At 42.4% G+C, this 15,215-nt stretch overlaps 1 protein-coding gene across 2 annotated transcripts in view; it reads right to left on the bottom strand.

The window, feature by feature from the left end:
• CACUL1 (CDK2 associated cullin domain 1) overlaps window positions 1-14,994 on the bottom strand; it is a 45,194-nt gene extending 30,200 nt beyond the window's left edge. The window contains exons 1-3 of one of the 2 annotated variants that reach the window (XM_048310978.1): window positions 14,618-14,994; window positions 8,353-8,479; window positions 4,014-4,116 (exon numbers count right to left, since the gene is read on the bottom strand). In XM_048310978.1, coding sequence (XP_048166935.1) covers window positions 4,014-4,116; window positions 8,353-8,479; window positions 14,618-14,876 — 489 coding nt within the window. In that variant the 5' untranslated portion in view covers window positions 14,877-14,994. The remainder of the gene's footprint in view (window positions 1-4,013; window positions 4,117-8,352; window positions 8,480-14,617) is intronic. The other variant, XM_048310977.1, reaches the window with a different exon arrangement.
• Between the last annotated feature and the right edge of the window lie 221 nt (window positions 14,995-15,215).

The following is a 15,215-nucleotide window of genomic DNA, read 5'->3' as shown; positions in this document are numbered from 1 at the left end:
GGTTCTTTGAGCACCCTAAAATCCTCATTGAGGACACCTGATTCCCATGCACATTCTCCCAAGGAAACAGCAAGTGGGACAATACTTTCATGCACTGCACTGACTGGTTTGAGAGCCGACAAGCCAAGAGGCTGAGAAGTTGTAAAGATTAATATCAGGCAGGAAACCTTTCTGGCATTGCACAACGAAGACTATAAACCTGCAGGTCCTGGGGGCCAAACAGCAGACATGCAAATTATCTACCAACACCAGTGACTCCTCAGTGCAGTCATGTTCATTACAAAAAAAATATAATACATTATCATAAAAAAAAACCCCACCACAAACAGAAAACAACAGATCCCTTTTTCTCTCTCCTCTAGATAAAAAAAGGTGCAACATGACAAATAAATGGCTTTCAGCTCTCAGTCATTTCACAAAGGAAGCACTGAGTTTGTTCTAACTAAAAGGAAAATATTCCACTGCACCTGCACAAAAAAGCTATGTTTGTAACAAGCCAGCTCAAAGCCACAGCACATTCTGATTGTCAATGCTTTGAGTACTTTCCACCATCTTTTGCTGAAGAGATATGTAATGGGAAGAGTGCTTGATTTTAAATTACTTTATCAGAGTGCATAACAATAAATTAAGCCAGAAACACTACTGCCTAATGCAAATACAGTTTTACTCATTTTAAAGAGAGACGTATTTAATCTGAAAGCATATGTTTGTGTATCCACCCTACCTCATACATCTGAATGACTCAGCAATTACCCACAAAAACAGCTGACATTATTTCAAACCACAGCATAATGAACCACGTCCATTACCAGTGAAATGTTTCCAAATACAGCATCCTAGAAAAATCATCTGTATGCTACAGGCTTCACAGACCTCAAGACAACAGGAAACAAGTTAATTTGTGTTTTCTGCAGCAACATGTTATTTTTTTTAAGCTGACAAAATCCAAAATTCCAATCAACTCAGGAATTAGGGAGATTGAATACTCAATTACTGAAAGTTCCACATGGCAAAACTCAGTCTTAACTAGTGCAGAGAAGCTGGTCAGACATCAGCTGTAGGAAAGGAAAGCAATCCTAGCTCGGAGTCTCTCCATAGCAGCCTCAAGAAAGGATCACCAACTTACAGATCCAGTAATGAGGGAGCTGGAAATGGCTTGGCATACAGGAGGCCCCATATCAGCCTGATGACAAGCAATTCACCTCATCTAAATGTATCATTACTCACTCAAAAAACCTCTGCTCACTGCAGTGAGCACCCAATGTCCAACATGCAAAAATACACCAGCCCAGCCACATTTTCCTATGGCCTCTGCCACCACTGAAAGTAACTCTCTCGAGCTGAAAAGCTGTGAAACAATCCCTCAGAAATGCACAGGGCAACACCAACACCACACAAGCTGTCCTGCAGTCTGGAAAAGCAGAAGTCACACAGGATGACCAGGGACTGTTTGACTGTGCCAGCACAGTGCCTGGGACACCCAGCTCAGGACACCCACGTGTCCATGTGTCCATCACTCTGCTGACTCCAGCTCAGGACACCCACGTGTCCATGTGTCCATCACTCTGCTGACTCCAGCTGTGGCCAGCTGCTCAGACAACACACACAGGGAGGGGGGAAATAAATATATATGGGGAGTTTCTGCAGTGAATGCCCTGAAGAGAGAAACCAAACTCCATTAAGACTAAATCCATGCAAGAGCAAGTCTGACCAGTCCCCTGAGGTGCTTCCACTTTTACTGTTTGGTATCTGGGTTTTACTGGTTTGGCTGTTGATGAGTGGTTCCTGTAGGAGACAGCTTGCTCTGGCATGTTGGTTACAGGCAGACATTCTGCAGCCCACTTGCCATTTAGCTGTTATACTGCTATGCAAAGAAGGTGCTGGCCTGTCCAGAGCAAGACATTGCACTTGCCTGACATTTCAGTTTCCATAACCATCTGTTTTCTGACACACACCAACATTCCTGCTTATACTGGGATACTTTTGCATCTCTGAACATTAAAACTAACAACCTGCATCAAGTCATAGCTTGCCAAACAAACAGAACTCTCAAATGTTGCTGGCAGGTGAATGAGATTATGTCAGAAAGCGAAACACCACAAACTGTGCATTAAAAGGATTCACATATATAGGTTTTTTTATTGTTTGCCTGTCTGAACCAGAAACTTCCAAGCAACTAACATTTACAAAGTAATTTGCTGTTGTTGCTAGGATAAAGATCTAGAACTGCATTTTCAACATAAACCCCGAGTGACTGAATGTCACCAAAATGTATTAAGATCAAAGAAGTATCAGGATAATAAAATACATTGTAGTAGAGTAATTTCTTAAGAGTAAATTTCACAACCCACAGCTAAAACAGTTTCTTTATAGAACAATTTTTGAGGCATGTGAGTTTTACCTCCAGCAGCTCAAAAAGATCCATTTGTCATCCAAAAGCCAAGTCATGTTCACACGTCAGACAAAACTCACATAATGCACACAAAGATGGTATCCTGTTATATTACAGGTGTGTCTAACCTACATAAGGAAGCTTTTGCAAGGCTAAGATTGCATTAAACAGTTGTCAACTATTCTTTCAGCAAGCTGATGTTCAGAAGGCAGCCTTGGTTTTAGGCAGAATTATTTAGGCTCATATGTGCTAAAGCAAACTTTAAAATCAGCTGCCTCAGTTCTGGGACTTAAGAGAAAGGAGTCAAGGACTAGCACGGAGTAAAGAATTTGGGGCATTCCCAAACTGAAATCAAACTAAAGCAGTGTATTACCATGGGATATATCAGAAGAACTGGTCAAACCTGTATAGCTGAAATGAATCATAGTTCTCACAAACAGGAGAAAAAATGTACAGGCTGCACCAGCTCAGCAGAACCAAGGGAAGGCTTTATTTTAAATACTATGTTCACCAACTCCAAGCAATTTTTACAGAACACTGAGGCTGTCACTCCATGAGGAATAAAGAGAACATAAAAGAGAAAAGAAGAAAGAACCTAGCAGATACCATGCCTATTAAATGCTGGATAGTCATTTTTCTTTATAAGGAAAGCCACAAGAGGAAAACAGTGCAACAAAAAGGACATCAGAGAGATCACAGTGCTATATATTTTCGTGGGAATGCACGTTTAGCCAGAAATATCTGATGCAGTTAAAGCATTAAGAGTGTTTTGGGCTGACAGAAATTAGTTATCAATGTGTTAGAAGCACTGAAGAAGCTGCTGTAGTTTAGAGCTTCTTTATATTTGGCATCTCTACTTCATGCACTGCAGTTGAGTATAGAACTCAGACATCAGTTACGGAAGTGAAAAAAGCTGCAGGGAAAAATCAAGCAGTGTTGCTGCTACAGCAGTGACAATTTCAAGTACATATCTGGAGATTCTAGTCTAAAAGGAATGTTCAACAAGGAATAGACATGAAAACAGCCATGGATGCACAAGTAAGATGCAGAGAAGGATAGGGAAATACAAACTGTATATATTATGACTGCTGTAAACCACTGACATCTAGAGATGGGCAAGAAAAATGCAGAATAAGCTGTAACAGAATTCCATATGCAGTAATTCTTAAATTATACTTCACAATCTATATTTAATTCACCTAAATTTTTTCCTTTAGATTTTCCGTTTTGTGCTGCTTGTGGTGCACAAGAACCATAAACAGTTTATACACATTTACACAGGAATGGCAGACATTTATCTCATGTGCTCAGATCATGTTTGACTGAGGTATTTACATCCCAGATTATACTTTAGATTTCCCATTCTCCATTCTTTCATTCTGTATCATATATTCAGGTTTAGCCACTGCTCTCCACATGGTTGAGACCTCCAAGGTCTGGCAGTGCCAACCTAGTAGTTGGTTTTCTGTCTGGCAGCCCATTAGTGAATGAAGTAGTAGACAATTTTGTAAGTTAATGTAAATCAGTCTTAATAGCAATCCCCTCCATGGGCCACCTACATGCTGCTCTGATATAATCACAGATCCCAGGAAAGAGAGAATTAGATTGTGCAGCTTCTTACCTGCAGCTCCTTTGAGACTCTCTCTAAGTGGTTAGTTATCTTTTTTATTAGGTCACTATACATCTGTTCCGAATGCTGCTGGCATACACACTTATACACACAACTGCAGAAACAAATATAGGAACAAACAATGAACTTACAACAGTTTGCAGTGAAGGGTAACAGACTTCAAAACATTTTGTTCAAGTTTCAGTTTAGAGGATAATAGAGTTAATTGAATGATTGTTGAACTTTTAAATACAGTCCAAAGCTTGGAATGAGTTCCAGCAGGCTCTTACCACTCCCCTGGAGGCTCCAGGGTGTCCATCCCATTCCCCCTCCCCAACCTCATTTTAACTTGAGTTCTCTTAACAGTGCACTTCAAAACAGCCAGGACAATTCTGTCAACAGCACATTCCTACTTCTGGCTTTGTCTCTCCTATGTGAATGAAGTCTCCATTACAATAAACAGGTTTAACAATTTTATGAATATTCTAGGGCAAAACCCTTACTAAAAGAAGGTAACACTGACAAGTATTATAGAAGTTGCATCAAAACCATGGTATCTTTAAAAAGAAATGGGAAAAGTTCTAAAATTACAGACCCAAGCATGTTACTTCATTCTTTGTTACTTATATTTGAAGAAAATTCTACACTTTCACAATAAAGATAGATGCAGAAAAAGAGCAACAAAACTTTAATTCTGCATTCCATGGCTTTGCTGTGTTAACTCTGGTCTTCAGTGTTACCTTTGCTTCTTAACACTTTATTGCTCTCATATTGCAATATAACATCTGCAAAATAAAGCTATTCATTGAAGACATATTTACAGCAGTTGTAAAACAAATACATGTATTACTTTCAGCAAGATATTATTAGAGTAGTCATCGCTGTCAGGACTAGCACCAGTATTCATCTGTACCAAGCAGCTTTTACTCCTCAGTCAGCATTCTGAAATTTAGCTGCCAAACCCAAGAGGCCCAGGGAGACTTCACCTGGTATCTTGAGCAAGTCACATCTCCTCTGTTCTGCTCCCCTCTCCCCTCCTCTGTACCAAGAACTGTAACAGTGAGCAATTTAGGCCAGAGACTGCTCTTAGGACATGTGCAAACAACTGACTTCCAGGGAAGTCCAGACCCCAGCCTTGAATTCTGCAGGCTTTCAAGGGCCCCAAAAGCCCAAAGCTACGGGGCAGCAACACTGCGTACAGGAACTAAGACTTTCCAATTCTCTGCTGAGAAGGTGGTGCTAAGACAGGCAAACTATAAAGATGGCAAAAGTCTGCTTATTTGGTGAACCATGTTATTTCTTAAAAACCAAAAGACACCCCCACACCTCTGGTATTATTGTATTTTAAAAATAACTAAGTATCTGTAGTTTGATATTATTTAAATATTATCAGTCAAGGTCATCCTTTTTCTTTCACATCAAGTCTACCAACAGCAGATCCTACATTGAGACAAGCAACTGCAAAAGCTATTTTGGTACAATACCATTTTCTAAGAGCAAAAATATCAGCTTAGTTTGGATCAAAGAGAGAAACACTGATAAGAAAAGTGAGACTGATATTTGTATCTCTTACAAAATCGGCCAGCTGGGTAACCACAGCAAATGGCCATACATTTGTTTGTTCCATAGCTAACTAGTACACAGCCACTTTCACAAGCTGACCGCTTTATTTGCATGCAACTAAACTGAATTTTAAAGCACACTTCTCCTTAGTGTTACACAGACTATTGCTGCCTCTTTTCTGCAACATGTTCTGTAGTCACACACCAGTCTTCCCATGTACACACAGGGTATGTTTACGTTTTATTTGAACACTTCTATTTAGAGATTCCTTCCCCATTTTGAGATCCTGTTTTCAGTTCCTGATTGTGGGCTAATTCTGTGAATCATCCTTACCCTGATATTACCCAAAATAAGTCACAAGCCTGTTAGTTCTTTAACATAACCAAACACCTTAGGAAAAGGAAGTCCCAAAAAGGGCATTGGAGGGTAAGCAGTGGTTGACAGGGATGAACGCTCAAGCTCTCTAAGTTGTCCTGAGGAACAGAAAACTGCACTGCACCTGGGAGGCAGTGCAGGCTGCCAGAAGTGCAACTTAGCTGAGCACATTTTCCTCCTCTCAAACCTTCCTTCACACCTCTCTGCCAATTTATCCAACCCTTTTGTAACAGAAAGTGATTATCCACAGGCAGGCTTTGGGCTCGCAGTTGAAAACAGACACTAATGACACTTTGATACCTTACAGATCAACTGGTCCATGGTAATTATCTGCATACACACCTTGGAAGTTATCTTCCAGCTCTCACAGCTGGGGAGTAGGCAGCTACAGCTATCACTGACCATGTCAAATATAGCAGTTTGGGTTTCTAATAATGTATTTTGAGTTTGCATTATGGAAGCCTCGATTCCTTTAGTTAGCACAAAGATGACCAAAAATACAGTAGTATTTTCACCTCAGTTTCACTGTGAAGAAAAAAAAAATGTAGCTGTTTGAACCACTTCAAGAAACATTCTATCTTTCAGACTAAAGAACTGGCCTAGTTCTTTAGGCTGTTCTTCCAGTTCTAGAAGCAGAGAAGATCTAAACTCCAAGTCTGCTACAGACTCTCAACAATACTCCAAGCAAACATTCTTATTAAATTCAATTAAAAAAAAAAAATCAATTATTCTTCCCTTGTCAATCTATCTTGTCCAGACTGTCAATCAAAGGAACAGTCTAAAAATATTAACGAAAAAACGAAAATCTATCTCCTGGTTGGAAGAGGCTGTGGCAGAATAATTACAACCACAGACATAAATTTTTAGAACAAAACTGACACACACCAGCTTTACCAGTAACACTAAACTATGGAAAATCTTTAGCTTTGGTAATAGTAAAACACATGTAACAGTTATCCATGCATCATTAGAGTCCTGCACCAAGTGCCCCAGATGTACAGGGGTTATCCATGCGAAACTGAAAACCCACCAGTCCTTCAGTAAATAAAACTTTTGAGAAGTAGAAAGGTGACATGGATAAACTCCAGTTATCTGCAAACCATAACTAGGTATAATTAAACCATTAACTTTGCACACCTACTTTTATCAGAGATGACTTCTGAGATATGTCCTACTGCAGATTGTTTGCACATTGGGGATTTTGAGCTGGGAAGGTTTTTGATTACTTACACTAAAACCGTCTCTCTTAATTCAAATGACCATCTCAATTATTTATACACATGATATCTGAGTCCTGATAAAAGTAGTTCCAAAAGTTTGGAGAGGAAAGAGGAAGTTTATTGAAGTTTTCAACAGGAACTAAGGGGCAAAACTAAACACCTGCCTTTTTTTAATCTGCTTCCCTAATCCAAAGTTTCAAACGGCAGAGATAAAGTGGCTAAGAGCAAGAGGCAACAGAGCTGCAAGTTTCTAAAAAGAGCCCTCAGTGACAGAGCTGGCAGCATTACTCTGCAGAGGGCAACACTGGTGAAGAAATCCAAGACAGCAGTGCTACAGTTATGATGCTGGCAAGGGCCAAGGGTTTTAACAGTTATCTTGGCCAGTAAATCCAGCAGCAGTCCCCCACTTCCCACCCATTTCACCAACACCCTGAATACCTGCCACCTACAGAACAACAATCTCCATTTTAGTTAATCTCTTAAGAAATTGCCAGGTCTCTAAAGCATTTAGCATTTTGGAGCAGCAGTACGATGGGCAAGCAAATCCCCCACCATCACCAGTACTGAGCATTAGCTTAGCCTGAAGGGCAGTTCTGGTGTGTGATTAGATCCCTTTTAAAACAAACTGCAGCTCCAAGACAGGTACAGCCCAAGCCTTCTCCAGACAAGAATGGAGATGCAAAGGAGCGTCCTTCAACAGCCTGGAACTGCATATGGCTGGGCAAGAGGAGAACACACCAAAGCCACCTCAGGCATAACACACAAATGACAATTTACATCAAAGGACCTTGGCACCAGGTGCTTCTACTTCCTTCTGCACATCAACCACACCAAATTAGATATGACAAAGAAGCCTTCTGACACATTAAGTCAACTGCCTACCATGCCAATCTCTTTGGAGAAAAGGATGTTGAGACTTTAATACATTTCCTAGTACATTACACTAAGCAACTGTGATGGAGTTTATTTTAATGTTAGTGTTTTCAGCATTTTAATTCTTTAACGTTTATTCCTGTTAACACAGTATGTCAAGATATGTTATCTATTACTCATTCTAACTATTTAAACAGTATTGTATTTCACATAACTTTCCCATTTGTCTATATGTTCCCATATGCATAGGCAGCAAGATCAAATAAACATTTCATTTTAAAGAAAAAATAAGTTGTGTAGTGTTTAAAGTATTTCCTTACCTGTATATTTGTTCATAGGAGATAGGGATGTAGTCACCAGGACTCTGAGTTAAAAGCTGATCTATGGCACTGTCCAACTTTGGCCAATATGTGCTCTTATAGTCTTCAATTGTTATAACATTCATTACTGCAAGAAAAAGACAAGAATAGATTTAGTAACTTCACCTAAAAGACTAGAAGCAAGTGAATGCTCTGTGATTTCACACCACACCAATAAGCAGGCCAAAAAACCTGGGAACAGCTCACTTCCACCAAGACAACCTCATCTAAAACTAAAGTCCAGACTTGAATTTGTATCTTTGTAATTACAAAAAATGAAATCAGGAAACCTGCCAAATCAATGCTTGGGTATTTCTCTGGGGCCCAAGTAACAAGGAAAAGCAAACCCCTGGGAGTTCTAAGATGAAAATATAATGACAAAAATTTATAAAAAGATTAGTTCAGATTAATGAATTATGTAACTTTGTGGCAGTTCAGAATCAATTATTAACATGGCATCTTCACATTCAGGAGAACAAGCTCTGGCCAAGACTTACTATTATTTCTGAATAATCCTTCCCAGCAGATGTATTAATTTCACAAGTCTCAGGTGGGACCAGCACCTTCCTCGGTCTAAAAGCTGATGCAATTCCCTCTGCCTTCAACTTCAGTTAGGCTTCCAGGCAACTTTTTTGTATCTGTATTGCAGTTCCCCTCTAGCAGGGACAATTACACTCCTTTTCCAGATAAGGATCACCGCAGGGAAGAATAGGAGGTGTTTAAATTAGCGTTCCCCACTGCTCCCTGATCTTCCTCCTGAGCTTCCCAACTGCACCCTCTTGCACCAGTGACTCAGGGTGCCTTCAAAGCCACAGAAGGATTTGGATCTCTCTTTTCAGGGAGGATTTCTGAACCAACCACTCGTGGCTCAGTTCCAACAGGTTCACACCCTCCCTTCAGGGCCGTACTCTCAGCACTACCTCCCTGCCTTGTCACACCACCACGGCTTCACAGCACCCACTCAAAAAAGCCCTCAGCAACCAACAGCACCTTAACCAAACCTATGATTTGAATTCAAGCTATGAAATCAAATCAAATCTACCAAAATAAAAAAGGATCAAAACTATCCAGCACAGGAAATCTAAAATAATTTCTTCATCTGAACTGCGCGTATAAGTCTGGGCTATATGGAACAGAGAATAAAGATACTTCTCACCCCACACAGACCAGTTTAGACACAACACTGGAGAGAAATCTTTTGGTTAGGGATGAATTTTAAATACACATTTAAATGTAGATTCACTGCTGGGTTTGAGAAGCAGTATTTTTGAAAGGTATTTTCACAAGGGGTTGAAAGGAGCTGAGTGAGTCACTTTTGGCAGCATTGTGAGGAACAATTCTAAGGAAATTGGCAAAACAGTTATGAGTACCGTGCGGGGAAAAAAAAGATTATAAAGAGAACCTGGAATAGAGAGAGGTGTGAGACAAGGAAGTGTTGGAACTCTCTCTGTACAAGCAAGTACTACAGATTTCTTTGTGTGTCTTGTTAGGGTATTTCAGCCAGAAACTTTGGTTAGAGAAGGATGTTAGTGCAGCACTCCCGGCTCCTCTACATCCAGCTATAGCCATGGGTCCACCCTTGCTCCATAGCTGTTACAGAATCACATCTAGCTAACCTCAAGGTGTCTGAGCAGTGGCCAGGTCCCCACTACCACGTGCTGCAGGACATTGCCCCAAGAGCCCAGCGTGCAATCCAAAAGGACATCCCTGTTTGCTAACAGGCGAATGGTGGTCACAGGGCTGGGTACACAGCCACCAGCATTTCAGTTAACAAGTCCAACAAGTCGGCTCCCCCACTAAAAGCATCCACGCAGTCAGCAACAGCAGAGCACCTCCCTGGCAGTAAACTCAGCCTTTATTCCTTGCCTTGCAATGCCTTGTTTGAGTTCTCATCCCTTACAGAGCCCATGCTCCAGGCACATGTTCTCAGGAGCAGCTCCACACAGTACTTTTACTATTCCTGCTTACACTCAGCAGTAAGACTTGAGCTTTTGTTTTTTACTTTGTTACCCCAAAAAAGATGGGCCTCCACAGAACCACTCTGTTCCACAGAAAATATTACACTGAAGTCAGCATAAACATTAGACCAAGTCCTGCTTTAAGATTTCAATTTATAGTCACGCCCACATCTGGTTTAACATATTAAATGAGCCCTATTAATTTTTTAAAAATAGTCAAGTAAGAATTGAGAATACTGCAAAATAGTTTTACCAGGCTGTTGAGATGTTAATTTTTTTTTTTTTTTTTAACAATATGGAAAAAAAAACCAGCAGCAGACAGGAAGGTCTGCCCATTAGACATGCTGCACAGGTAAAGGACAAAATGCTTTTATGAACAGCCCCATGAGACTTGCATAGAAAACGTACTGATAAATTCACAGTAACATTCTAGAAAAGCTTCATTCTCATTCAAAAGTCTCTTACAAGTACTATGTAATTTGATTTCCACGCTTCAGTTCTGAAACTAAGCCTACCACAATATTTACATAGCTAGAAGTCCAAGACTATAAACCGAATAATCACTATTTTTATTCTTTTAATCTAGAAAACAAAGTACTTTAAAATTTTAATAACTACCACAAGTTAGCAATGTCCTTTTTCTCCTGGCAGTGCTTACACACACAAAAGTGAAGGGTGGCGTAAAGTAAGACCTTCCAACTACAAAGTCTGCAAGAACAAGGTCGAGACCAGGAAGGAAGGAATCACACGGATCCTTAGCAAGGAAAGACAGACTGTCCTTTAAGTTTTTACTTTTCTATCTTTTTAGGATGTCATGCTTAAATGCTTATCCCTACATTAGGTATTCAAGATTTAAAAGGATTTGCCCAACAGCTTCTGCTCCCAAACCGAAATTTAGTTGGTTTCTGGGAAGTGACACTGGTATTTTGTAAGCAAGCATGCTAGAATGCAGGATATTACCCAACTTCAGCAAGTTTGGGGGGGTGGGGCTGGGAGAGAAATCATTCTGATAGAATCGAAAGAAGTCAGTATTTTCCAGAGAATTCAGATTTTCCAGAGAATTATTAAAGACTTCATAAGTAAAGCTTGAGCAACAACAGCTGCTTTTCCATACACAAAAAAGTTCAAAAGGAAAACTTTAAGTGAAATGCAGCAGTGAAACCATTTAAGTAAAAAAGAATATGCATGAGCTATCATAACCTAGATATATCAGTATTATAGTCAAAATGGAAACACTGGCTGCTTCAAGCTACCAAATTCTTTGATATCAACTTCAATAAAAAGAATGGCAAAACCCACTAAGATTTTAAAAAAAAAAAATACAACAACAACAAAAAACAAACCACCAAGAGTAGATATAGATCTCCCACGAAACTGGTAATAAAACCTTACACACATTCATTTTTTCAAATCTGTAGCTAAAAAACAAGAGACAGAGCAGGATGGCTGATCCAACCTACTGCCAACTATGTAGACATCAGTCTGACAATTATCTGTCATTTATTCTGGCAATAAAAATGAAAGAAAGCAACTAAGCATCTTTCAGAAGCTGTATTTCATCTCACCAAGTGACATACACAAAACTTCACTGCTCAATTAGCAGTGCAACCTACAATCCTCTGTATTTTGCTAAAGTGTACAAACTCTTCAGGCAGCTGTCCAAGACTCATCTAGACTGTGGCCCTGTGCTTTCCTTTTTCTCAGCCCCCATGTGCATGTTTTCACAATAGATTTTGCTCTGCCCCCCTGCCTGACACATCCCAGCATACATTAGCAAAGCTTATGAGTTTGCCCTGTGGTTGCTTCCAATTCTATTCTATTTTTATAACCTGTTTCTCAGCCTGCATTAAGGCTGGTTAGTAAAAGCAACTTTTTCTTCATCAGACCATTTGCCTACGCAGCAGTGCACACACACTGCACTGAACAATGTTATGCAACAGGGAAGGCAACAGATTTAATGGATATGCCAGTGCACACAGCCACCACATGTGCCTGTCCCAAATGGCACTGGCATCAACCACATTTATAACCATCCCTGCTTGAAAAGGGTAAAAGAAACAAGAAGGAAACTCTTCATTGTTCACCACAATCGAGTTATGCTGCAATTACTGTTACAGAAGAGTTTTCCTTAAAGTACTAAAAGTTCTTAGTCTTCTTTTCTCCCTCATGTGCTTTGCAAAATACTTTTCACAACACTATTGCCTTATAAATCCACAACCATGACTGAAGCTGATCAACTGTAAGTATTTAAAGTTTACCATAACACAGAAGTTTTTCTTAAGCTGCTTCAAGTAGAAGAAAAGCTATTTAAGAAAAGCTATTAAATGAACTGTGCATTATTCCAATTTTAGTTCTCAGTCTTACCAAAATCTCAAGGAAGGAGAACTGGATTTAGCCCCTCTGAAAGACAGGAAGGATACTCTGTCCAGGACAGCCTCTGCCTCATGAAGCAAGGTGGGACTTGTTGCTCATTCAACTCCAGAACTGCCTCATGCAGCGGAGGACAACTTTCCTATCAAGCTCAGGACTGGCAAACAGCTTCTCCACACGTGTTCTGCCATTACTGGGACAGAGCAGGCAGCAGGGATCCAGCACTCGATGTTTCCCTCTTCGGGAACATTTACATCCAAAGCGACCTCTCTCCCTTTTTTCTGTGTGTGAAAACTAAACAAAGGTGATTAAGGGGATCCTCTGTCAGAGCCAGGATCAGATCAGGCAGGATCCCAACTCAGCTCCTTTAGCTTCTCAGTCAACACTACTTCACTGGACTTGTTCTATTCATTTCCATGTACCATCACAACTATCCTCAACACAAAGGAGTGGAAAAGTTCTAATGAATTTCACTTAGAGAATTCTCTATTTTGAAGGAAAATAATTAAAAAAAAAAATACCAGTAAGATATTACGTTGGGATACCAGTGCTGGAGAAGTGAAAACAAGAACTCCAAAACCACATCCTAAGCAAAATCATGCTCTCCTGCTGCTTCTCCCCCTCAGACATAAATTGTGGATTAGCTGGAAAGTCACCTTCCCACTTGCTGGAGGTCCAGCTTCAAAACCATTTTCATTCTGACACAGAAACTAAGATTCTGAATGTCTGGACTAGGAATTCAAGAGCCTAGTTTAGCAAGGTTGAACGACATCTCATTTCAACTGTCTCGACTGTTTAGAAGCCACCCCCAGGTACCCAGAGCCCTGACAAGCAAGGCAGGCAAAGTACCAGGGAGCTCACAGAGCCTAGCAGTCCCAACTTCAAAGCAGCCAGCCTTGGCCATGTGCCACAAAACCTAGGCTACCCGAGAAGCAGAAATCCAGAAGCCTGAACTTTGAGCCTTTGATCATCTCTGGACATGGACAGGTGAGAGAGCACTGGGGAGCGCAGGGAGGGCACACCAAATAAAGTGCATTTCCCATCAAAATGTTATCGTGGTAATTACACAGTTACACTTCCAGGAGTGCTTTTAACTATCCAAATCCAAGTTTTCCGACATTCTACGGGAAAAAAAGGTCTATTTTGCCCAGAGAAGTGACTTTTGGAAACAGAAGTAGAACTGAAATGTATAGCAAAAGATCTTCCCTTCCCTCGATCCCAGCTCAGAAAAAAATAGGGGGAAAATGCCATTTTTGTTAAAAGCTACACGTGAAAGCCATTTTGGAACCCCTCCAAGGCCAGGAGAGAACCTGGTCTAGAGGAAGGTGTCCCTGCTCACAGAAAGGGGGTTGGAACAAGATGGTCTTTAAAGTCTCTTCCAACCCAAACCATTCTGTAATGTTATGATTCTATTTTTGGGGCTAACTTGGGTAAGTTAATCCTCGGTCGTTCTTATCAGGCCTTTGCAGATACCTGTCCCTTCTGGGATAGCATGCCCCTTCCAGGGGCTCTGCCCACATCTGCCACCAGCAATCCCTAACTGGCTTCCAATTCATCTCTAGGTTTTTCAGGCAGAGAGACAAAGTCTATAGGAAAGTACGATCTAAGCTAAAAGGCTTCAGAAAAAGCAGCAGCCGAAAACCCTGCCGACGCTCACTCTCCCAGGTCTACAGCCAGATCTACCGTGACAGGAAAGCAGAAGTTGGGGCGCTGTGCGAGGAAAGGTTATTTTCGCCTTCCAAAGCGCCTTAACCCGTTTGACTTCGCTTCGAGAAGCCTCTCGGGGCGAGACCCGCGTCGGGGTAGGACAGCGCTGAGCCCGGCCCCAGAAGGGAGCGGGGGCAGCGGGTTCAGCGGAGCAGGCGAGGCCCCCCCGCGCCCGGGCCCGGGTCACTCACGGAACTTGGAGGTCGAGGCGCTGATGTTGATGGCGGCGATGGCCCCGGCCGCCCCCGCCCTGCCGGCGGCTGTCCCCGGCTCGCAGCCCCGCAGCCCCGCGCCGTTGTGCTCGGGCCCCGCGGGGCGCGGCGGCCCGGCCGGCGGCAGCAGCCGCTCCCCGAGCAGGTGCCGCCCGTAGCCGCCCGCGCCCCAGTTGTTGTGGTTCTGGTCGTCCATCATGGCCTCGCCGCCCTCCTCCTCCATGCTCTCCTCCTCCATGGCGGGCGCCTGGCTGCGGGAGCGGGGCGGGATCAGCGCCCGCCGCCCATCGCCGCCGCCTCAGGCCCGGCGGGGCTCGGCGGGCTCGGCCCGGGCCCCAGCCCAGCTCCGGCCGCGCCGCGCGACACTTCGCGCCGGGCGGAACACGGCGGCCACGCCGGGCGGCACCGGCGTGGGGCATGCTGGGGGATGTAGTCCTATGGGGCGGAGCGACTGGCGCAGCGCGGAAGGAGGCGCGGTCGGCGCGGGTTCCCTCCCCGCCCGCGCCTGGGGTTCGCGCTTCCCGGTTCTCCGATGCCACGGAGGTTTTCCCTGGAGCGGGGAGGCTCCGGCAGCGCC

The sequence above is a fragment of the Corvus hawaiiensis genome, chromosome 8, assembly GCF_020740725.1.
Source record: "Corvus hawaiiensis isolate bCorHaw1 chromosome 8, bCorHaw1.pri.cur, whole genome shotgun sequence".
Lineage (NCBI taxonomy): Eukaryota > Metazoa > Chordata > Aves > Passeriformes > Corvidae > Corvus > Corvus hawaiiensis.
This window is presented reverse-complemented; position numbering and strand designations above follow the sequence as displayed.